The sequence below is a fragment of the Pristis pectinata genome, chromosome 15, assembly GCF_009764475.1.
Source record: "Pristis pectinata isolate sPriPec2 chromosome 15, sPriPec2.1.pri, whole genome shotgun sequence".
Lineage (NCBI taxonomy): Eukaryota > Metazoa > Chordata > Chondrichthyes > Rhinopristiformes > Pristidae > Pristis > Pristis pectinata.
In genome coordinates this window covers 20,581,368-20,606,604 of record NC_067419.1, presented here as the reverse complement: position 1 = coordinate 20,606,604, position 25,237 = coordinate 20,581,368, and the positions used below count along the sequence as shown (strand labels likewise).

Sequence of the window (25,237 nt, the reverse complement as noted above, 5' to 3'; positions counted from 1 at the left end):
CTGGACTTCCATTGTTGGAAGATAATGCTCAGCCATCAAGAAGCAGGCTTAAGTCAAGGAAACCTTTCTGGTTATATATGCTCAAACTTTTGGCAAACAACTTGGATGTTAAGAGCAGATGTTGTGAAATCCTGACTTCAGAATCAGAGTGCAACAAAAAATTTGGCTAAAGATTTGACTATCATTTTTTCAGGCTTCTGCTTTTGTAGTAAACATGAAAGCTGTGCATAGTTTTGAACAAAAGGCCCAGGAGCTGCTGAACTAGGTGCACTGCAAAATGCAGTCAATGAGCCACAATGCTAATCCTGTCCTGAATTTGCATATTATAGAGGAACTAAGAAATTCACTTAGTCAGCCTAGATGTCAGCATTCAAACCTCAACATAAAACTTGCATGCATTTTTCTGCCATTGCTTGTGCCAGCCATTTGAAAGAAGACAGACAGTTCAGCAATAAATTGGACATAGAAGTAAGTGGTGTTAGTAAGTGAGAAGATAACAGGTGTGGAAGTTCAGCTCAGGGTCAAAAAGGACACTGTTGTCACCAATGGTCTAATTCAGCCTCAGAACTGGTGAAATTCTGTGCCTAGGGAATTGTAGCTTATGTCATGGGCCAATGACGATGGCTTAATTTTTAAATGCGGACAGCTTCTGCTCACCCAGCCCCAGATGTCAGAAGCATAGCTTGAAAAATTAGTCACAGTGAGTGGAGTAATTCCTGTTAGGATCTTTCATTCCTGGTTATATAAAACATCTGCTCTGGCCAAAACCTTCGATATGACTTTACATCACAATAAACAAAGAGGATGCTTCAAATGAAAATAACAGTAGCCATCACAAGTGACCATAAAAGCAGGCCTGCTAAACATATCCTGTTAGGGTATTCACTGTTGTGAACATAGCTTCTAAATGAAATCCGACAAAAGGATTTGAAGATACAGGGTTCTGATCGAGTGCAAGGGTTTAATAATCAAGCTACAGAGATACCATTATAAGACAACCCAAACTGAAATCTTGATTATGGGATAAGAGAAGGCAAAAACAAAGTAAGCTGATTAATGCTCCAAGTCATTAGAACAGAAAGTTTCTGAATATCAAACATCTGTTAAAACTGAAGCACATTTGACAGCAAACCTAATTGACAAAGTCCTGAAGAGAGCAGTTAAGAGACTGCAGGACGGATATAACACTGATTCAACAGAAACCTCTGGTGACTCAAGTGATGATGATGACAATGAGAGAGTTGGTCTAGCAGCCATGTCACGACTTGACCCAATAAAAACGAAGGCAATCAAAGCACGCAAGAATGAGAATGGAGATTATGAAAGGAGACAAGAGGTTTACCATCAACCACTGATGCCGCCTGGAATGCGGAGCATGCCTTATGAAAGCAGGTTGAGGGAACTCGGCCTTTCTCCTTGGAGAGCCGGAGGATGAGGGGGGAACCTGATAGAGGTGTATAAGATGATGAGAGCTATTGATAGGGTAGATAGTCAGAGGCTTTTCCCCAGGGCCGAATTGGTGGCCACAAGAGGAAATAGGTTTAAGGTGCTGGGTAGTAGATATAGAGGAGATGTCAGGGGTAAGTTTTTTTTACTCAGAGAGTGGTGAGTGCGTGGAATGGGCTGCCGGAAATGGTGGTGGAGGCTGATACGATAGGGTCTTTCAAGACACTGTTAGATAGGTACATGGAGATGAGTAAAATAGAGGGCTATGGGTAAGCCGAGTAATTTCTAGGGTAGGGACATATTCGGCACAGCTTTGTGGGCCGAAGGGCCTGAATTGTGCTGTAGTTTTTCTATGTTCTATGTTCTAACTGTGTTCACATCTAGAGAAGCAGGGAGGTGACTGTAACAGCAAGCAGGAGCTTCGTTTGACGTTTGGAATGGTGCATGCACTTGTGCCCTCTAAACCACGAAAAGATTACTGAAGCACTGGAGAAAGAACAGAAAACACTTTAAAGAGTGTTATCTGCACTAAGAGACAGACCTTTTTCTGAAAAAGAGAACTAAAAGATTCAATGGAGATCTTTAAACTAATACCAATTTTGATTCGGTGGATTTAAAAAGCTGTTTCCAATTGCAGTCAACAGATCAAATATAGAAACTAGAAAGAATGTACATTGGAAATTGGAAACGGTGTACTAAGAATATGAAATCAGCATGGAATGCTTGAAGTGGACAGCACTGATACATTTAAGGGAAGCCTGATGCATACCTTAAGAATAGAATAGAAAGAAAGGAAAAGAAATTAGAATGGGTGGATAGTACCTTCAAAGTTTAATACTAAGTGCAGCAGAAACAGGAAGAGTGCCAACAATGCGAACACACAGGACCACAACTGACAGACCAACAATTGTACACTAAGCTTGCCCAGATTCTGACTTGTACTTGGGTACCTTACTGAAGTGATCAGTTTTAACATGGAAAAAAACTGCTCTTTTTTTCTCACGGCAGTTTTCAAGAAAGGTATATCATAGTTTCACTAGTTTTTACACCTTACTAATTGAAAACATCAACACATAGACACATGCAGTAGAGATTGTGAATTTTCTTTGGTTAACACTTATAATGTCCTTAATGTATAACATGTTGAGCTTAAAATTTAAAAAGCAGATGCATCATATACCCCAGGAAACAGTTCAGTGGTTTGTATCTCATGGTGCTGGGGACTTTATCACTTATCAGAATCTACTGGATACCTAATGGATGGCTGAGAATTTACATAATGATTTATAATGTGATAAATATTAACACTGTTGTGGTAATGTAGTGATATCTCTAGAACATTTAGACATTTTGAATCCAATATGCATAAAATTTATAGTTGTTTAGTAGTACACTGTATACGATACAATTAAAAGCCAGAGTGGTGATAAAGAGGTTTGTCCCTTTATTTATACAAAAAACAAAAATTGCATCACAGTTCTAGTGACCCAGGTTTAATCTTGACCTTGGGTGCTGTCTGCGTAGAGTTTGCACATTCTCCTTTTGACCAAATGGGTTTCTTCCGAGTGCTCCTGTTTCCTCCCACATCCCAAAGACATGCAGGTTGGTAGTTAACTGGGCACTGTAACCTACCCCAGTGCATGGGTGACTGGTGGAATCTGGAGGGAGTAGAGTAAATGAGAGTATAAAAGAAAAGAGATCAATGTAGGAATGGTACAAATTGGTGGCTGCTGATCAGTGCGGACTCAGTGGGCTGAAGGACCCGTTTCTGTGCTGCTCTGAGATTCTAATGAGCTTCTCATGATGTCCTTTCAAATTGTCACATTGATGACTCCCATTTCAAGTGGGCAAGAAATCAGCAAGTACATGGGAAATGAGAAAAACATATTTGTTTCACACTTCATTTTGCATACAAATAACTGAAGTTATTATTTTTGACATAAATGGCAATCAATCATTCAGGGGCACATGGATCTGGAGAACAGACACCATCATATGAAATGTATTATGGAAAGTTTGAATTAATACATTTAAAAAGGAAAACTGAAAGGACAGATGTATTAAATAGAGTCATACAGCATGGAAACAGGCCCTTTGGTCCAACTGGTCCATGCTGACCAAGATGCCCATCCAAGCCATCATTGGGCAAACTACCTTCGAAACCATTCTTATCCATGTACCTATCCAAGTGTCTTTTAAATGTTGTTATTGAATCTGCCTCAACCACTTCCTGCGGCAGCTTGTTCCACATAGATACCACCTTCTGTGTAAAAAAAAATTGCCTCTCAATTTTCTATTAAATCTTTCCCCTCTCACCTTAAACCTATACCCTCTAGTTCTTGATTCCCCAACCCTTGGAAGAAGACTGAGTGCATTCACCCCATCTATGCTCCTTATGATTTAATATACCTCTATGAGATCACTTCTCAGTCCAAGTCTCAGTCCTACACTCTAAGGAAAAAAGTTCTAGTGTGTCCATCTTCCTATAACTCAGTCTTTCAAGTTCTGGCAACATCCTTGTAAATCTTTTCTGCACTTTTTCCAGTTTAATAACATTTTTCCTATAGCAGGGTGACCAAAACTGAACACAATATTCCAAGTGCAGTCTCACCAGTGTATTGTACAATTGTACCATGACCTCCCAACTTTTATATTGGTATTGGTATTGGTTTATTACTCAGTGATGAAGGCCAGCATGCCAAAAGCCTTCTTCATCCCTGAATGAAACTTTGAAAGGAGTACAGAAGTTGAGAATTTTATGTTTTCAGGCACATAAACACCAAAAGAAACTTTTAAAAACAGAACTATTTAATAAAACCATTTGAAGAAAGTGTATATAATGTAAGTTCTATGTTTAGAGAAGGGCATAGGGTGGTGGAAAGGGTGAGTAGCTTCAAGTTCCTGGGCATCAGCATCTTGGAGGATCTATCCTGGGCCCAACACATTGATGCAATCACGAAGAAGATCGCCAGCGGCTCTACTTCGTTCAGAATTTGAGGTGGTTCGATACGTCACCAAAGGCTCTTCAAAATTTCTATAGATGTATGGTGGAGAGCATTCTGACTGGCTGTGTCACAGCCTGGTATGGAGGTTCCAATGCAGAGCATCGCAAGAGGCTGCAGAGGGTTGTAGATGCAGCTAGCTCCATCATTAAGGACCCTCACCATCCTGGACATGCCCCCTTCTCGTTACTACCATCAGGGAGGAGGCACAGGAGCCTGAAGACCCATTCTCAACAATTCAGAAACAGCTTCTTCCCCTCCACCCTCAGATTTCTGAAAGGTCCATAAATCCATAATTCCTTTATTATTCCTTTTTTTGCACTATTTATATATTTTTGTAATTTATAGTAATTTTATGCCTTTGCACTGTACTGCTGCTGCAAAACAAGTTTCACATCATAAGTCAGTGATAATAAATCTGATTCTGAAAATAATGTTAAACTTAAAATCATTGGTTAGAATACCACATCCCTGTTAGGCACACTGCTTTAAGAAATGCTAGAGAGGCTCTGAAATCATCAGGAATGAAAAATTTTGATTAATGTTGAGAATGCTCGGGTTTTTTCATTGAAACACAGAATATTAAGATTTGATAGAAGCGGTAATAAATAAGGGAAAGCTATTTTCATTGGTCAGTTGATCAGCAGTTGAGTAGGATTAGAACTTTGTCAAAGGTGTTGCATCTAATAGTTCTGCTATCTCACAGCTCCAGTGAACCAAGTTCAATCCCCACCTCCAATCTGCACATTTGCCATGACCATGTTTTTGGTTTTCCCTTGGGACTGCAGTTTCCTCCCACATTCCAAACTCGTAAATTGGTGGTTTAATTGGCATCTGTGAATATCTCTGAAGCAGGTAGGTGATAAGAGAATCAGGGTAGACTTGATGAGCATGCAAGAAAGAACATGTTACAGGGAAATAAATGGGGGAATGGGATTGATCGGAGAGCCAGTATTGACTCCATGCATTTAAGGGCCTCCTACATCACAAGAAAGGTATAAAGATATGAAAATATTTGAAAACAACAATGAAAGGAGTTAGATCTTTTAATAATGCAGTTAGAGTCATAGATTGCTAGAATACCATTACTAGAACATATAATGAAAGCAGATAGTTTTTGATAAGATCGTGGAAGAATATTGAAAAAAACCAAAAATGTTAAAGCATGGGGGAAAAGGAATCAAACTAAGTGGATAGTTCTTTCACAGAGATAGCACAGTCATAATGGTCTGAATAGCCTCCCTGTGTTGCAATACTCTATTTTACAATAATTATGACAGAGCAAAACTTAATACGATTTTCTGCTGCTTCCAGCCCCTGCTCTGAGCAGCTGTCAAGTTAGTTCCAAAAATAACATTAAGCACGATGCCTTGTACAATATCATACGTAACACATGATACCAAGAAGTTATGGCAGACTGTTGAAGCTCATCTTCTGGAACATTATTTTCACAAGAATTCTCCCATCCATTATTTGAGTTTCCTTGTAACAAGTGCCATCCTTGGCTTAGGAAATAGTCTTTATCACTGCTGCTTTGAAATGTACTCAAAATGAATCCGACCTGGGAGCCATTTTAATTTGCACTCCTAATGGTTGTTTCAAAACACAAATGTAATCTTCAGTTGTTAATTTTTTCCAACTGGATGGTGATAGATGAGTCAGTTACATATAAATAGTTTGTGGAATAATGATTTGGAAATACAAATAAGACTATGCTTCAACTTGCTTGGGAGAAAGGACAGAGAACCCTTTTAATATGATCCTGTTGGTTAGGTGACCTAACTCAGCTCTCTGCAGAAGTGGCTGGTCATTATTATGTAAAAGCTCTGGGATGGAAACAGGTACAACCATTTATATACTTATGATTATTCCAAAGCCATTAATTAAAACATACCAAATACAGGAATTCTCCATTCGCTGGGTCTCATCCTGGACATTTACTGCCTTGTCTCGAGCAATGTTTCCTTCTAACTAACCTTTAGAAGAGTGTGTGGGTTGCATATTTTCATCAGATTTCCTCCTCTCTAACTCTGGGCAAGTACAACATAAAATATCAAAAAATTAAATATATATAACTGGTTAAAGTTAAAATGTACATACACTGATGAAAACTGATATTTATACAGGCTGAACAGAGGTTACTTGTATTCCCAATTTTGAAGTCAATGCCATACAAATCCTCTCTGAAGGGGAGAAAACGCTTTGGAGACATTAGACCTAGTGGTGAGTGAGCAGAAGGCACCCATTTTATGAAATCCCATTTTATCAAAATCTGGATTGCTCACTCACAACCCATCATGACACTAAACACTCATTTACTGATTCAAACTCTACTGGACGGTCTCAGTAAATTGAAATCGGGTCCGCTCTTGTTACGGAAATTTTGAGAAGAAAGTGAGAGCTGGAAAATACACTGTACACTAAGAAATACACTGTAATAGAACCATTTTTCCTATGTAAGCACCAGTCAGGGTGTCAAACTATCAAATAAGAAAACATTTAATTAACTTAAAAAAAGCAAAACAAATATAAACTGGATGTAAAATTCCTGGCAACCAATTTCAATTAGTTCTCAATATTAAGAACTCATCTTGCTGGTTCTGCTCAAAACTAAACTTTAAAGAAACTACAATTTAAATGGGAAATATATGACCAAAAATCATCATATTTAGTAACCTTACACCCAGGCTACCTTTTATCATTTTCTGAGAGATAAGAGTAATAAAGTTTGGAAAAAACATTTGTCAACACCCAAGTGACAAACAAGATTATGGTGGTCAAATTCCAACTGTCCATTGGTGACGATATCTTTAATTGTTAGAGCTCTTTATATCAACAGAATGAAACCAAATAAACATTCTAACCCAAGCCGTTCATAGTTTTATCTGCTATTTTGGAACAAATAATCAAAAACTGGAACATAGGAGGCTGAGGGGTGACATTATAGAGCTTTATATAATTATGAGGGGCATAGTTAGGATAGATAGTCAGAATCTTTATCCCAGGGCAGGGGAGTCTAGAACTTGAGAGCATAGGTTTAATGTGAGAGGGAAGAAACTTAAAAGGAGATCTGAGGAATAAGTATTTCACACAACAGGTAGTGAATATCTAGAACAAGGAGCCAGAGGTGCAGTTAGGGGCAGAAACAATTGACAACATTTAAAAGGTATTTGGATAAAAAAGGCATAGAGGGATATGGGCCTAACACAGGCAAATGTGATTAGCGTAGATAGGCATCATGGTCAGTATGGATGAGCAGGGCCGAAAGGACACGTTCCTGTGCTGTACATTTCTATAATACTATGAATACTCCAAAGAAATAAACACATCACCTGAGGAATTAAATGCCTTTATGTTCACTTTTGTAAGATCACAGCAAAGTTATTTCCATACAATTCTCCAACTCATCTCCTTACAAAAATATTCCAAGAAATGCCTAAGTAATTTCACGTGGTCAAACTGTTTCCTTCAGACTTGTACTTTAAAAAAAAATTCTTTTTAAGTCACATGCCATCAAAGGCCAAATTAATCTCATGCCAATGCTGTTCCAACTCAGTTGTTGTGGGTCAAAGGTGATCATCCTTCCATTTTTTTCCTTTCCACTTTAAAGAACTGCTTAACCTCAGCAAACATAACTGCACCACCTCAAACCTAATCTCAAAAGTGAGCGAATTCAAACCTACACCTGTTTCTACCCTGGTTCAAAGTATTAGATCAGATTTCTTTATTAGTCACATGTACATCAAAACACACAGTGAAATGCATCTTTTGCGTATGTTCTGGGGGCAGCCCGCAAGTGTTGCCACGCTTCCAGCGCAAACATATATAGCAATAATATATTAAATATATTGTTCGGCAATTCACTGCATTATCATAACACCTGACTACGTTGCAGTTGCATGAAATTATCTTTTGACAAGCTAAAATGTAAAAAAAACTAGTTTTATTTTTAACCCAGATTGGCAAGATCTAACATTTTACTTTGCAAACCCAATATTCCCCATTTCCTTTCTCAAATATATTTGGTGCATAAAACTCATATTTTCAATGAGTTCCTCTGGGGTTTCCTTGAAGAGATTAATCAATTTCATTTTTACATTTTAGGACGGAAAGGCTTTTCTTGCTCAATGGTGCAGCACAATATAAACTCTCTCTCAATACTCAAATCATCTTTCATATCCGATTTTAGTAACTAGAAAAAGCACCCAGCCCAAATAGCTGTTTTCACCTGACCTCATGAGGCCGCTTGTAAATATTTCCCTCTACCAAAGAAGTTTGTATTCTATTCCATTAATTTCGACTGGCTAAATTTCAAGAATGCTGCGCACTCCGATTTGGGAAAAATCTACTATTTAGACTCCTGAGAAGTAGATAACATGAAATCCTAAGCCAAATTCAATCAAATAAACAATGTCCTAGCTAATACAATTTAAGGTCTCCATCACCTATTACACAATTGGTATTTTCATTAACAGATTTTACAGCGCTTCCTATTCGGTTTTCCATATGAGAATTTTCGCAAAAATAAAGTTACTCTAATATTAAATAGGTAATTAAATTAAAAGCTCTGCAATTTCAAGCAAACATATGTAATGCATTTGACAGCAAATGGTAAACACAAGACGAAGCAATTTCTAAGAAGCTCCGTGAACTACCACACAGAAACAGATCAACAAACATTCGTTGGCACAGGCTGCCGCACGGATATTAAATCTGTTTGAGATCTGTGCCATCTACTACGTTGAATCTAAATACAAACTTTATACCCACGCAGTAATAACGTGCAGGATTTACCACAATTTATGTAAATTAGACGATATTCTCCCTTGGTAATTCACACGAGTCGACAGCAGTGACCAGCACTACACAGCTCCCTGCACGGTGGACACCGACTGAATCTGAAAGGCCGCCCGGGAGCCGGCAGGGTTCCCCGGCCTGCCAGCGGCCCTCGGCCCACGGCCCACTCAAGGCCCAGTCCAGCCTGGCTGTGCGACGTGTCACTTCAGCCCGGCTCCGAAGCCGCATTCACCGAACCAATTCGCCGCGCCGGAGTCCGGCGCCGCTCCACCCGGCCGCCACTGCCCCTGGCCGATCCCGCCGGCCGCCATCCGTCTCTCACCTTGTTGCTGGGCACCGAGCGCAGCCGCTTGAAGATGGAGGTAATGTCCTGCTTGCCCGGGTTCGACATCTTGCAGCGAGACCAAGCGGCGGCACCGGGAAACGTCACACTTCCGGCAGAGAGGCAGCGGGAAGGGAAGCAGGGAGGTGAGCCAGGCCTTGTCGACACAACGCCGGCTCCAATCCCAGCAGACAGAGAGACGGGCACTGAGGGCAGAGATACTACCACAGAACCAGGTAATGAGGGCAGAAACACCCGGCAACATCCCTCCCAGAGACAGCCAGGCCCAGCTGTCAGAACCCCGGCATCAACCCAGCCAGAGAGAGAGAGAGAGACAGCCACTGAGGGCGGACACACTGGTACCAACCCAGGCAGAGAGAACCAGGTACAGAGGGCAGAGACAGTTGCACCAACCCAGGCAGAGAGAACCAGGTACAGAGGGCAGAGACACTGGCACCAAACCAACCAGAGAGAACCACGTACTGAGGGCAGAGACTCTGGCAACAACCCTACCACACAGAACCAGGTACTGAGTGCAGAGGCACTTGGCATGAATCCTACCAGACAGAAGCTGGTATTGAAGGCAGAAACACTAGCACTAACCCAGCCAGAGTACCATGTACTGAGGGCAGAGACACTGGCACCTACCCAGCCACACAGAACCAGATACTGAGAGCAAAAATACCCACTGCAACCCCTGCCATAGGGAGAGCCAGGTACTGTGCATGAAAGCAGGGAGAGCTAGCTCAAACTCCAGCAGTGCCAGGAACTGAAGGCAAATACCCAACCCAAACTCCTGCAGTATAAACCAGGCACTGGGCACTATAGACACCTCATAGCATCAAAAGGCATCAAGCACTGATGACTAGAGCAAGCAGGCACTGTAATGAGAGGCATCTGACTCAATCTATCCAAAATAAGTCTGGACCTAACAATCAGAGTGAGCCAGGCACTAAAGTTAGAGACATTTGCCACTGAAAGCAGTAAATAGCAGGCAGACACTTGGCACTAGAGAATACTAAGCATTAATTATGAAAGTGAGCAAGGCATTGACAACAAAGATACCTGATACATCCCTGCCAAAATGGGCCAGGCACTGAAGGCCTAAACCCTACCAGAGTGAGCGGAGCTTTGGGCATCAAAAGCTTCACACATTTAAGGAAGGATGTGCTTCCATTAGAGGCAGTGCAGAGAAGAACACCTGGGATGAAAGGGTTGATGTACAAAAAAAATTAGCACATTAGGCTATAGTCAGTAGAGGGAGAGAGCAAAACGCATTAAAAGTAACAGGTTCTGAATGAATTATTGAGAGTAATATTGGAAGTGTAATAAGGAATGAAGGAGACACAGAAGTAATGTCTGGAATAAACTAGCACTCATTCAGATCCTGAACCTCACATCATTACGCTTAAGTGCAACAGAAGCTGCTGGTAAACTCCCACTGGAACAGTCCACTAAGGTAGCTGGATTGGGTGATATTGTACAGATGGACAAACACAAAGCCAGAGAGAACACTGATGGTAATTGAAAAAGAACAATGATGGGACAGAATGAAGGCATCAACAGAAGTGATGCTTCATTATAACATTGGTCTGTTTAGAAATGTTTGTTATTTTTGTAATGTATCGATATATTGAAACATGATATTGGAAACATTCATCTGCAGACACTCTGATGACGTTAGAAGAAGTACTGTTCAAAAGATTTAGGTTCTGGCAGACAGTGCAGGAGGTTTGGAAAACACCAATATAGATCATCTGCTTTCCACTGAGATGGGAAATTATGTATCTCTGAGGGTTAGACCATAGAACAGTACAGCACAGGAACAGGCCCTTTGGCACATGATGTCTGTGCTGAGCATGATGCCAAAGCATCATGCTTAAAGCAAAGCATAACACTATGGAATAGTATTTTGGTTGTAAAACAATGACAGGCCACTGCTTTGGTAATTTTTCAGTTTATGAGGCACAATCTATAAATGTATAGTGCACACTATAGAGAGGTGTGGAATTTTCCTTTTGATTTTAGTGCATTATAAGTGCTTTTATTTAGGTTTTTGTGATTTTTTTTATATGCATAGGGATGTGATGACAAGCTGGCTTGAACAATATCAGCCAAGACCTTGGCTATTCACTAGCTGGAAGTTGGTAGTTGTTAGGAACTAATGCACTATTGGGGTAATGGCATTGGATGCCAATATTGGGTCTATTAGGGGAGGGAATAACTTTCTCACAAGGTCTGGTTGGGTAAATAGCTGATTTGGCTTTAACTCTGATGCAGGTGAACAAAGCACCTGCAGAGAAGGAATTGTCTGAAAATGGTGTGTGGTTGGAGAGAATATAATATCCAAATTTGTGGTGCTATCGTTTGAAGCTGGTAAAGGATTATGCCAATTACCAACTCCGTTCTTGCACTTTAATGGGATTATTTTTTTAGAAACTATGTTTTCTTTGTATCTTACCCTACTGTTTGAAGTTGTGTTTTCTTACAGAGCACTCTCTTTGGGAAGCTCTGTATTCTTTTTTAGATTAGTCATTAAGGCTGTCTCTAAAATAGCCGATGGGATTGTGTCCATAGAACAGAAAGTTTAAAGAGTTAAACCCCATAAGTCAATGAGTTAATTTATTTTCAGCTACAACAGATCTTTGGCCTCTGGGCTTTATGTGTTCTCTATAAAACCGACATTAGGGGAAAGGTTGCTGCCATTGGTGGAGCAGGGCCCTGGCAGGGGCAGGCTTGTACCTTTAGTGTGATTGGGGCATGATATCTGTTCAAGAAGTTAATCTGTTGCTCCATGTGGACAACTGATGTGGACCTTGAGTGTCCAATGCTAGGGAAGAGGGTAAAGAAATTCATCCTTAGCGTAAATATACATTGTTATAAAGAATGGATTAAAAGAGATAGCTTTTTCATTCCATCCATCAGTACAGGATGAGGTTATGTTAATTCATTGGTGCGTGCAATGATAATATAAGATAGCTTTATTATTCACATGTACGTTGAAACACACAGTGAAATGCATCTTTGCGTAGAGTGTTCTGGGGGTAGCCTGCAAGTGTCGCCACACTTCCGGTGCCAACATAGCATGCTTACAACTCCTAACCCGTACGTCTTTGGAATTAATTTATAGGGATTGTCTGCAGTGAGTTACACAAAGGGAATTACCTCATGAAATAAAATTGCACCATGGTACAGTGATCAACTCCATGGACTGGATTGCAAGATCTGTCTGTAATTTCAGCATTATCCAGATGCCTTGGGAAATCATTTTGCCATTTACAAAGTAGAGGGCTTGTACCATCTGAAGGCCAACCAATAATTATGATGTAATGAGGGAAATTCTGTTTATTCTAAAACAAATACTAAACATAAACCATCAGTTTGAAATCACCAGCAATTTGATCCCAAAGAGATACATGACGATCAGTGCTTGCCTAAGTTTTATCTTGATGATTACCAATAGCAGTAAAATTTCCATCCATTCTCTGAATTACTTACCGACTAGTTCAAAAATGCTCCTGCAAACATTGGAAATGCAAATATGAAAAAGAGTGAGTGCTTTGGTCCTGAGTTCATACTACAGTTATTGAAGGAGGATAGAGTCTTTGAAATATCTCTATCACTTGATGTAGCTTAAGTAGGTTGCCCTAAAAATCAATAATTTGTAGCAATCAAAGCAATGTTAAGGTTCAAAATCCAGTGACCTCTTAAGTATATATACTGAGCATATCATGAAATAAGAATTTGTATACCATGTGATATTAATTTTGATACACTGTTGTTCTAGCCACTGCCACTAGTTGAGTGTTGACTGTCAGAGGTGTTGATGACTGTATCCTCATACTTGTCCTAATAAAAAGTAATGTTAAAGAGCACATGGACACTACATTGGCGATAAGGATGGGATGTCGCTGCATGAAGGAGTAGTAGGCCAGTAATCAAGTAGAGGTGGCAGGTGGTGGATGTGATGGATATGTCATCAATCTTGAAAAATATGGGCAGTCTGAGCCATTTGCCCTGAATGTGGAACAAATTGAGATGTTCCTATGAGTGAACAAAATAGTCAAGGTCCTGGGGGAGGACTCAGAACAGAGCAACACAGCTTTGTAATGAAAAGGAGAAGGCGATATTGTTGTGATAGTAGGGCTTAAGGCAGGAGATGTTGGTGACAAAGTATCTTACACAGACACTCTAAAAGCCTTGAAGGGACATCTTAACCCAGAGCCTTTACTGATTTTTGAGAGCTATAAGTTCAGCACATACAATGAGGGATGAGAGGAAACTGTTGATAAATATATGACCAAGGCACATGGATGCTACTAGTGGGTTTGACAGGAAACCACTAGGTCATGTGGGTGCCAAAGATGGGAAGGCTGCAGGTTGTGTGGGTGTGACAGTAGGAGGCCTTGCCAGGGATGCTAATGGCCTCAGGAAGGATACTCTACAAAAGAACATACAAAATAGGAGCAGAGTCAGCTATCTGGCCCTTCGAACCTGCTCTGCTAGTCATCAAGATCCTGGTTAATCTTCTAGCTCACCACTATTTTCTCATATCCTTCGATTCCCTTCATGTCCATAAATTTAACATCCATTAGAAAAGATAAACAAAACCTATAAGAGACAACTGCAAAACCATGAAAACAAACAGTGCTGGTATTAGCTTACAGAGCCAAAGCTCGGCACTGTTAACATAAATGGGACACTAAACTCCACATTCCACTTGCCATAAAGTTTAAATGTTAAACATCTTTAATAACTAAACTTTGTAGACTTTAAACTAAGAAAATTAATAAAGCCACAAAATTCATTTATAGACAGAGTAATCTGTGCTTTATGTTTGATATGGTTCTGTATTAGTATCTGAGGGAGTGGAGTCTTTTCCAATTCTATATCTGCTTCTTTATTGCAAACAATTGCTGAACCAGATACACTAAAGTACCTTTTCTTCTCAAACTGATGTCTTCCTTTTGAAGTAAAATAGTGGTTTATTTTCTTTTGACTCTCCTGCACTAAATTTTTACTTTAGCTTGGTTTTACTTCCATTTTTCAACATTTAAGTTGCTTCACCCGTGGGTTTGATTTAATTAAATTCAAGATGATGTTGGGGAAGTAGACTTGGCCTACTTTACTGCCAGGCTGCTGAGATGTAAAGTCAGAATCTCCTAATTTCACACTTACTGTCTCGACAGCAGTCTGGATAAAAAAAAAATGAAATATCAAAAAATTTACATGGAAACCTCCTTAATCTCACTGACAAATTGGCTGTTTTGGGATTGCTGTCATCTCAACCTTTTGTTGCCATCCAAACCCACTGAAGATGCAACAGTTTTCGATAAATTACAGCACAGAAGATGTTGCAGCAATTTAGTGATTAGAGAGGAATTATGTCGCTTAATCCAGTTCTCCAGTAAATAATTGTGTCAGCAGGAAAGTCACAGTTATGCATCTAGTTAAAGCAGCAACAAAGGTCAAGCCTTCTTAAATGAAGCAGGAGGTGGGGTTTGTCGTTAGACCTTCAAATGCAGAAGGTCATGGCTGTGGAGCATTAACGGATTATAGCATAATGGGAGTAGGGCACAGGTTATTATAGGCACAGACATTTAAATGTTGTGAAAATTCAGATTCTCTTAACACCCACAGTTATTAACCAGATTATCTATATTTACAGTAGGGAATAGGACTAAAAAAGAATAAAACTTTTAAAAAAAACTTTATTTATACAGCAAGGTAACAGGCCCTTCGGGCCCAACGAGCCTGCGCCACCCAAATACACCCATGTTAACTTACTAACCCGTACGTCTTTGGATTGTGGGAGGAAATCCACGCAGTCATGGGGAGAACGTACAAACTCGTTACAGACATTGTTTTCACCTGAATGGTGTAAGATTTGGGGACTCCAAAGAAAAGTTATAAAATGATACTGGGCTATGTGCAAGTAAAAGCTTTATATATCTGTTCATTCTGAGTCTTTGTCAAGAAAACTCAAGTCCCATGTGTTGTTCATGTTTGGAACATCAGGGAATGTACAGCAACCTACCTCATGCTGCATAATTTATCTATCCCTAGATAAACTCTACCCTGTTCAAAACGTAGTCCAGAACAAAATGCCGCATGAATGAGAAGGGAATTAAATCTGGAGTTCCAGGGATAAAATAAGATTTCTTTATTAGTCACATGTACATCGAAACACACAGTGAAATGCATCTTTTGTGTAGAGTGTTCTGGGGGCAGCCTGCAAGTGTCGCCATGCTTCCGGCGCCAACATGGCATGCCCACAACTTCCTAACCCGTACATCTTTGGAATGTGGGAGGAAACCGGAGCACCCAGAGGAAACCCAATGCAGACACAAGGAAAACATACAAACTTCTTACAGACAGCGGCCGGAATTGAACCCGGGTCACTGGTGCTGTAATACCGTTACGCCAACTACTACACTACCATAACGTGCATAAATGCAGTAATGTGCTTTGGGTATGTAAACAATAAAAAGTTTTAAAGTGGAGGGGTGTGGCTGAACAGGAGAAAAGAAAATCTACAAGATTGTTCTTTTTAGCCTTTGATTCTGCCAGTGCAGAGCTCATAAACTGGTTCCAGGGTGTCATTAAGCCATCCACCAGGCTGGACCCCTGCTCAGTTTGGACACTGCACAGTCTTCAAGTGGTTCTCATGGTTGACCTAAGCTGCACATTTAATATTGAAATGTGTAGGGACAAGGCACATCCTTGGTCCTTGTCCATTTGAGGATAGGGGACGTCGTGTAATCATTTAGTACAGAACAAGAGGAGGGCATTTAAGTGTGACCTCACCAACACCCCATACAACTAACAAAACCTCCCTATTTTTAAACTCCAATCCTTTTGTAATAAAGGCCAAAATGCCTGCCTGCCTGCCTGCTAATTTTTTGTGATTCATGCACTAGAACATCTAGATCCCTCTGAACTTCACTCAATTGAAGTCTCTTTCCATTTAGATAATGATCTGCCTTTTGATTCCTCCTACAATGCCCCACATTAAACACCATTTGTTGGGTTTTCGCCCAGTCACTCAATGATCTATATCCTGTTGCAGAATCACAATGTCCTCATCACAATATGTTCTTCCACCTATTTTCATATCATTGGCAAACTTGGAAACCTTGCATTTCATACCCTTCTCCAGATCATTAATGTAAATACTAAACGAATGAAGGTGAAGAACCAATCCCACAAGTTACATCCCTCCAGCCTGAAAAGGACCCATTTATTCCAACTCTTTGTTTTCCATGAAACAGTCAGATTTTATTCTATGCTGAGACACTTTCTCTGATACCTTGGGCTCTTAATTTATGCAACTCTTCTGTGGCACCTTATTAAATGCCTTTTGGAAGTCTAAATATACTACAGCTATAGGTTCCCTCAACTCTCAAACCGTACCTAGAATTCTATCGTAATGTGGTCACTACCTCTTAAAGGATTTTTAAACAAAAGATCTTGTTAATCCTTCCTCATTACTAATGACAAAATCTGAAACCGTCTGTTCCAGGATAGGATCCATTATCATACTGCTTTAAGAAGCAATCCCTGATGCACTCCACAGAATCTTCTGTGATACCCTTGTCAGCCTGGTTTATCTGATTAACATCTAGATAGAAATTTCACACTTAGCCTGTCACACTTTGCTTGTCAATTCCCCCCTCATTATCCTGTGCCCTCGCTCTCTCATTTCCTATTGATTTATAAAATGTTCCAATCCTGGAGCCCTTCCCCCTCCTATATGGTTTAAACCCTATTTATGTGATTTGCCAGGACACTGGTTCCAGCACAATTCAGGTGAAGCTCATCCCAGCGGAGTAGCTTTCTCCTTTGCTTGTACTGGTGTCAGCGTCCCATGAATTGGAACCCATTTTGAGCACACCATGCTTTGAGCCATACATTTATCTCTCTAATCCTTTTTACCCTTTGCCAAGGTAGAGAGTTCTATACTGGACCAAGAATAGTCAGTGGAATGCGAGCTCCAGGCCACCCCTCCAAATATAGCATGTGTTGTTAGTTACTGCCTGATGCTTGCATGGGAGTGAAGGAGCAAGGGAACAGGGCAATACTAGCCTTCAGTTTGGGGGTTACTTGCAGCTCCACCTTTCCTTTTCATGCTCTTTATACACAAGAATATTCTCTAGAGGAGAAAATGTAATTTGTGAGCCATTCTAAAATTCTAAATCTATTTTCTTTTATTATGTTCTATAGTAAGAGGAATATTTTGATATATTGCCAGTTGATGGAGTGCACACACGAAAACATTCATCAGGTCAGCCTTAGGCCCATCAGTAAGTGACCCTGCATCCTACAGCTGCATTGTGTTTCTTTGATTTTATGCAACATCATTGAATTGTGTCGAGGCTTTAAACCGTAAGTTGCAATTTAGTGTATTCACTATTTCCTGACCAATTCTCTTTGGCAATTTCCTGGTCTTTGGCCTAATGCTGACCAAGACCTTGCCTTGCATATTAAATGAAAGTCAATATTGGAAGATACAGTGGCAAAACCTTTAAATTTTTTTGATTTGATTCCCAATGCTCTGGTTCCATCCTGATGCAGGGACTGGAGAACATAAAGTGTATTTACTCTTTTTGTTTAGACAGACTACTTGGCAAGATCAAATTGCTTTTTCTTTTCCAGGGCATCACATGGTATTTAATCAACAGTCACAAAGAGCAGATTTAACATTGCTCAGAAAATGGGTCAAAGAATTATTGCTGCTATTATATTACATTTTTGTTGTAATTGAATCATCTCCCAATGGTAAAAACTTAAACAAAGATGCATCAGTGAATTGGTAATGAGACCTCCTGAGAGGATTGCTTCACATCAATAAGCACGTGCACTAGTGGCCAAATAAGGGGAAGCAAGGTGATGCTCTGTCACCTCCACTTTGAGATCATGCGTTGCAGGGCCTGACAACTTCACTGCACCTTACACATTGAAAATCGATGTTTGGGTGATCCCAGACAATGAATAATGGCTGGCTATTTGATCATGAGTCTATATGCAAAGTCTGACGTCATTATCACCTGACAACCACATTTTTTATTTGCACATTTTAACGGGTCACTAATAAATAACTTGGAAAGCCTAGTTAATTTGGTCAAATGGACTAAAAATAAAATGAAGCATTTCCACTCCAGCTGAAAATGCACATCCCAACATTAACCTGCAATAATTATTGACTCTCCTCTACCAGACTAAATCAATTTACAGGCTACAATTTTTCACCAATGCCTGCGGATAGGGTAGTAAAGGGGACGTAGGGCATACTTGCCTTCATTGGTCGGGGCATTAAGAATAAAAGCTGGGAAGTTATGTTACAGCTGTATAAAGCTTTGGTTAGGCCACATTTGGAGTATTGTGTGCAGTTCTGGTCATCACACTTTAGGAAGGATGTGGAAGCTTTGGAGAGGACGTAGAAGAGGTTCACCAGGATGTTGCCTGAATTGGAGTATATTGGTTTTACGGGGAGTTTGGACAAACTTGGATTGTTTCCTCTGCAGCATCAGAGGCTGAGGAATGACATGACTGAAGTTTATAAAATTATGAGAGGCATAGATAGGGTAGATAATCAGAATCTTTTTCCCAGAGTGGAAATGTCAAATACTAGAGGTTTAAGGTTTGAGGGCGAAAGTTTAAAGGAGATTTGTGAGACAAGTTTTTTTTAGGAGTGTTGTGTACCTGGAACATGATGCCAGGGGAGATGGTGGAAACAGATACAATTGCAACATTTAAGAGGCATCTAGACAGGCACACGAACAGAATGAATAGAGAGATACAGATCATGTGCAGGCATTCGAGATTAGTTTAATTTGGCATTTTGGTCGGCGCAGACATGGTGGCCAAAGGGCCTGTTCCTGTGCCGTACTGTTCCATGTTCTGTGCTGTCACACTCCTCAAATTTGGACTGGTTTCTGTTCGTATGAGTCAATCCCTTGACTGTGGTTAGCTAATGATTTTAAGTTCCAAGAAGTTTATCAACAGTTTTACATAGAATACTAATACAATGTAGGAAAACTGGTAATTCCAGTTTCTGTTCTCTTACAACACAGGTTCTGGGCTTTCTTTGCATAACAGCATAAGAAAAAGTAGGAGTAGGCCAGCCAGCCTTTTCAAGCCAGCTTCACCTTTCACAAGATCGTGGCTGATCTACCTCAATGGCATTTCCCTTTATCCCCTAAATGCCCAGAAATCTATTGATCTGCGTTTGAATGAACAAAATGACTGAGCTCTCTGGGGTAAACAATTCCAAAGATTCACCACTCTCTGAAAGAAAAAATTCTCTTCATCTCAGCCTTAAACAATTCACTCCTTGTTTTGAAACTCCAACCCCCACCCCCCCTCACCCCCCGCCCCCTGTCCTAGACCCCTGAGCCAGGGGAAATATCATTCCTACATCTCTCCTCTTAAGTCCTTTATAAGTTTTGTATGATGTGGTGAGATCTCCTCGTTCTTCTAGGCCCTACAGGTACAGCCCTAGTCTAATCAATCTTTACTCATATAGCAAACACACTATCCTTGGAACCAGTCTTGTGAATCTTCACTGCACTCCCTCTCTGAAAAGTAGATGCTTTCTTTGGCAAGGAGAAGAAAACTATATACAATGCACTACTTGCAGTCTCACCAAGGTTCCATACAATTGCAATAAGATGACTGCTGTATTCAAATTCACTCATAATAAATGTTGACCTACCATCTGCCCTCCTAGTCATCATGCACCTGGATGTTGACCTTCAGCAACCTATGTACAAGCACACCTAGAGCCCTGTGAATATCACCACTACCCAATCCCTTGCCATTTAACAAATTTTCTCTTTTCTGTTATGATCACCAAAATAGATGACCTCACATTTTTCCACCTTCAATTTCATCTCCCATGTTTTCACCCATTTACTCAACTTGTCCATGTCCCCTTGAAGCCTATTTACATCTTCCTCTATACTCACAATTCCAAGTAGTTTCATATCAAAAGCAATAAGGCATTTGGTCTTCTCAGCCAAATCATTGATGGAGATTGTGAACGCCGATCCCCAAGATATCCCACTAGTCACAACCTGCTTGTTCTTATCTTTTCTTGTTGTCTGCATATTGCTCCGACAGAGGTCAGTGTAGAGTAATGAAATTATATGGATAACATATAAAATGAGAACCAGTCTTCAGGAAATAACCGTCCACAACTTAACTTCCACTGACACTTTAAGGCCATCGAAACCAATGTGGTGTGTGGGACTGTCTGATTCTGTATCATTGTAACTACAATAGATGAATATTCCTGTTAATTGGTGCTCATTGAAACCTTGATGATGAGATCAGGAAAGCCATTAAGTGACCATCTCCTGTATTAACACATTCTTAAAGGCATATCCATGCCACTTAATGTGCAGTTCGGAACATGTTTTGTCACGTAATATTCTGACTATTTGTATATTCAGGGAGCCATCCCTCAACACTGTAATTAATGTTATGGATTAGGTTACTATTTGGTGAATGTCCCTTTAAGACATAGTACGGTTGTGTGTGTGTGTGTGGGGGGGGGGGGGCATTACTACGACAACAACAGGAGATAACGACGTGCTGACATTTCGTCAGTCAGAAAGAGAGAGGGGAAGAGAGAGACACTGCCTGCTGGTCTCTGTATTGATGGATGAGAAACAATAATTGTGTCTGTCACTACAATCCACGTATGGATTTTTGGAGTAATCCAGTGGAGTCCACTTTGTCGTTAACCTGTAGAAGGAAACAGGTATTTGTGTGGACAGCCACATCTCGAATGCCTTTCGGGGTGGCAGATACTTCGGAACAAAGCAGTGGAGATAATCAGTGACTGAGGTGTCGTATGGGTTCCATTGCGGAACATTTGGATTTTGTAATTTCTCTATTCTCTCTACATTTTCTCTTCAGTCAACGGTGGTTTTGCAAAAGCCTTTGCTCATGTTTCACCTTATGGCTTGCTGAACTGAACTTTGAGAACTATTCCTGGACTTGGAGTTTGGGAATTTGCCACACACACACTTCAAGTTTAGTTTTTTTGGGGGGTTAATGTTTAATATCTAACATTTTTTACTTTTAACATTCTAACATTTTTACTTTTATTTTTTTATTATCATAAGTAGTTATTAATAAAATAGTTTCTAACCCTTTACATGACGGTGTGTTTCTTTTGTAGCTGGTATGTAACAGTAAAGAGTATATTTTGGATGTCTGGAGTTTGTGCTCAGAAGCTCTCGGATCAGCCACCAGTATTTTAATATTCAAAGGGGTTATGCTAGTTGGGATGCGCTCTCATTGTAAATATGTTATTCTGCAAAAGTTACTTTTCTTCATTCAAAATGTAAATTGGTTTATTATTGTCACGTGTACCGAGGTACAGTGAAAAACTTGTCTTGCATACTGTCCATACAGATCAATTCATTACAACAGTGCATTGAGGTAGTACAAGATAAAACAATAACAGAGTGCAGAATAAAGTGTTACAGTACAGAGAAAGTGCAGTGCAGGTAGACAGTAAAGCAGTCAAGTAGCTAATTATAGCCATTGGAACTGTAGTTAATCATTTATTGTTGCCTTCATGTTTAAGGAGTATAAAGCATCACTGCACTGCTGAATGTGGGGAGAGGAGAAATAGATTCTCTCAGCTACAGCTTCTGTGTGGCTCAGTTCAGCAGTCACAATACTCCCAATACCACTTCCACATCCATCTCCTCCATCCTTGTCTACTGCATTCGGTTCTCCCAATGTGGCTTCCTCTACATCAGCGAGACCAAACACAGTCTCGGTGACCATTGAACAGAACACCTATGGTCAGTCCGCAATGGCCATCCCAAGCTCCCAGTTTCAGACCATTTCAAATCCCCTTCCCTGTCCCACACTGTCCTGTCCATCCTTGGCCTTCTCTACTGCTAGGATGAAGCCAGTGCCAAATGGAGGAGCAACACCTTGTATTCCACCTGGGTGGTCTACAACCCAATGGCATGAATTTTGAGTTTTCCAATTTTTCGTAACCCCCCCCCACTTTTTTTTCTTATTGCCCCCTCTCCTTCTGATCCTCCCATTTTTGACCCCTTTCCCCACCATCCGCCCAGCCCACCTTCACCCATTTTCTTCCCTTTCACTCTCTCCTGGCTCCATCCACCCACTTCACACACAGGTTTCCCCACCACCCCCCATCAAGTTCCAATTGTTCACCTCTCGCCTAATGGTTCCCATTCTCACCTTTACTTATCCAAATCTAGCTCTGGTGGCACTTTGTGTTCCAGTTTATCTCCTTCTAGCAGCTGTCTCCTATCTTCACACTCCCCTCCCCCCACCTTACTCCATCTGTTTTTTTAATGTTTCCTCTCTCTCTTTGTCTCCCTCCAACTTTCATTCATCTGCCACGGTCTTCCAACTCCACCCCCGCTCACCTTCCCTACCTGGCACTACCTGCCTGTCACCTTACACCCTTCCTCAGTCCACCGATTGCTTCGGAATGCTTTTTTGCCACTGCCCTTCTCCTCTCAATGCTGGCCATCTCGCCTCTCCACTCTCAGTCCTGATGCAGGGTTTTGACCTGCAGTGTCGACAATTTCTTTCCTCCCACAGGTGCTGCTCGACCTGCTGAGTTCCTCCAGCACATCGTTTGGTGCTCCAGATTCCAGCATCTGCAATCTCTTGTGTCTCCATGTGCTCTAACCTTGTTGACCAATCTCCTGTGAGGCACCTTATTGAACTCTTTCCAAAAATCCAAATACACCATATCTACCAGTTTTTGCTTATCCTACTTATTACATTCTCAAAGAACTCCAGTGGATTTGTTCGATATGACTTCCCTTTCATAAATCCTGACTCTGCTCAATCTTATTATTATTTTCATGGTGTCCTTTTATTGCATCTTTCATAAAGATTCCAGCATCTTCTCTACCACTGACATTAAGCTAATAGGTCAGGAAATCCCTGTCTATTTCCATCCTTTCTTAATAGTGAGGATCACAATTACTACCTGTAATCCAAAATCTATTTAGTTTGGAAGATAATCAGTGTATCCACCATCTCTAAAGCCACCTCTTTCAAAACTGTAGGACGTAAATCATTAGGTCCTTGGGACTTATCACCTTTCAAACTCACCAATGTCTCTAGTACTTTTCGTTTTGACTAATAGTTCCTTTGGTTCCTCCTTCCCTTTAGATCCTTGATTTTCTAAATATATCTGCCAGATTTTGTGTCTTTGCAAAGACAGTTGCTAAGTAACTGTTTAATTCCTCTGCCATTTCCTTATTTATTATTATAAATTATTCTTCTCTATCTGTAAGGTTCCCATACTTGCCATCATTAATTTTTTAATTTCCTTTTTATGTACACGTAATGGCTCTTATAGTTCATTTTGTGGTAGGGATTATTTATTTGCAACCAATGTTTTCTGCCCTTGATAATTTCTTAGCTCGACCCAAATTGATGCTGGTTCTGCATCACGATCTGTCAAGATCATTTCTCATCACAGCACCGAACCCCTTCCTTTATTAGTAGTGCTACACTACCCACTTTCCCTTGTTGTCCGGCTTTCCTAAACATCAAATACCCTAGAGTATTTACTTCCCAGCTTTGTTCAACCTGCAGCAGGTTTCAGTAATGGCAATTAGATCTTGCCCATTCCTTTCTGTTGTGTCTTTAGTCTATCCACCTTGTTGTAAATCCTGCAAACTTTTAGATACAGTGCCTATAATTGTGATTTTAACATCTTTCTATACTTTGACTTCCTTTGCTGCCTGGCTTTAATTTTTTTGCCCCTATTTTACTTACTACTTTTCTAACATCCCCTTCCCACTTTGTTTCTCTCCTTGAACTCCTTTGAGAATTAAACCCATAAAATCATTTCAAGCCTTTTTCTTACCCAAAAAACTGATCTGTGTAGATCAGTTTTTTTTCCCCAAAGTTGTTCACACCATAGTCTCTAGCTTACCACATACTGCCCCTAAGATGCTGCAATATGACTGAGACCTGTGCTGTACAGGTTGTTCTCTGGCATACATACAGAGACAAGCATTACCTGCTGATGGAAAATCACCAACCTAGTGAAAAATGCACCTTGGTCTGCCTGAAAATTTGGTAAATTGGTTTATTATTGTCACATGTACCAACGTGCCGTGAAAAACTTTGTTTTGCATGCCATCCATACAGAACTTTTCATCACATCAGTGTATTGAGGTAGTACAAGGGAAAAACAGTAACAGAATGCAGAATAAAACGTTACACGTACAGAGAAAGTGTAGTGGAGGCAGACAATAAGGTGCAAGGCCATAATGAGGTAGATTGTGAGATCAAGATTCCATCTTATCGTACTAGGGGGCTGTTCAATTGTCTTATAATAGCATGATAGAAGCTATCCTTGACCCTGGTGGTATGTGCTTTCAGGCTTTTGTATCTTCTGCCGGATGGGAGGGGGGAGAAGAGAGAATGTCTGGGGTGGATGAGGTCTTTGATTATGATAGTCCATGGAAGGGAGGCTGGTTTCCATGATGTGCTGAGCTGCATCCACAGCTCTCTGCAGTTTCTTGCGATCATGAGCAGAGTAGTTGCCATACCAAACCATGCATGTGCTTAGTATGCTTTCTATGGTACATCGATAAAAATTGGTGAGGGTCAAGGGGGACATGCCAAATTTCTTTAGCCTCCT

General features: G+C 40.5%; 1 protein-coding gene across 4 annotated transcripts in view; it reads right to left on the bottom strand.

The window, feature by feature from the left end:
- The window catches only part of arfgap2 (ADP-ribosylation factor GTPase activating protein 2), a 45,809-nt gene extending 36,141 nt beyond the window's left edge, over positions 1-9,668 (bottom strand). For all 4 annotated transcript variants that reach the window (XM_052030292.1, XM_052030293.1, XM_052030294.1 and 1 more), the window contains exon 1: positions 9,568-9,668. In XM_052030292.1, coding sequence (XP_051886252.1) covers positions 9,568-9,636 — 69 coding nt within the window. In that variant the 5' untranslated portion in view covers positions 9,637-9,668. The remainder of the gene's footprint in view (positions 1-9,567) is intronic.
- Positions 9,669-25,237: the final 15,569 nt, after the last annotated feature.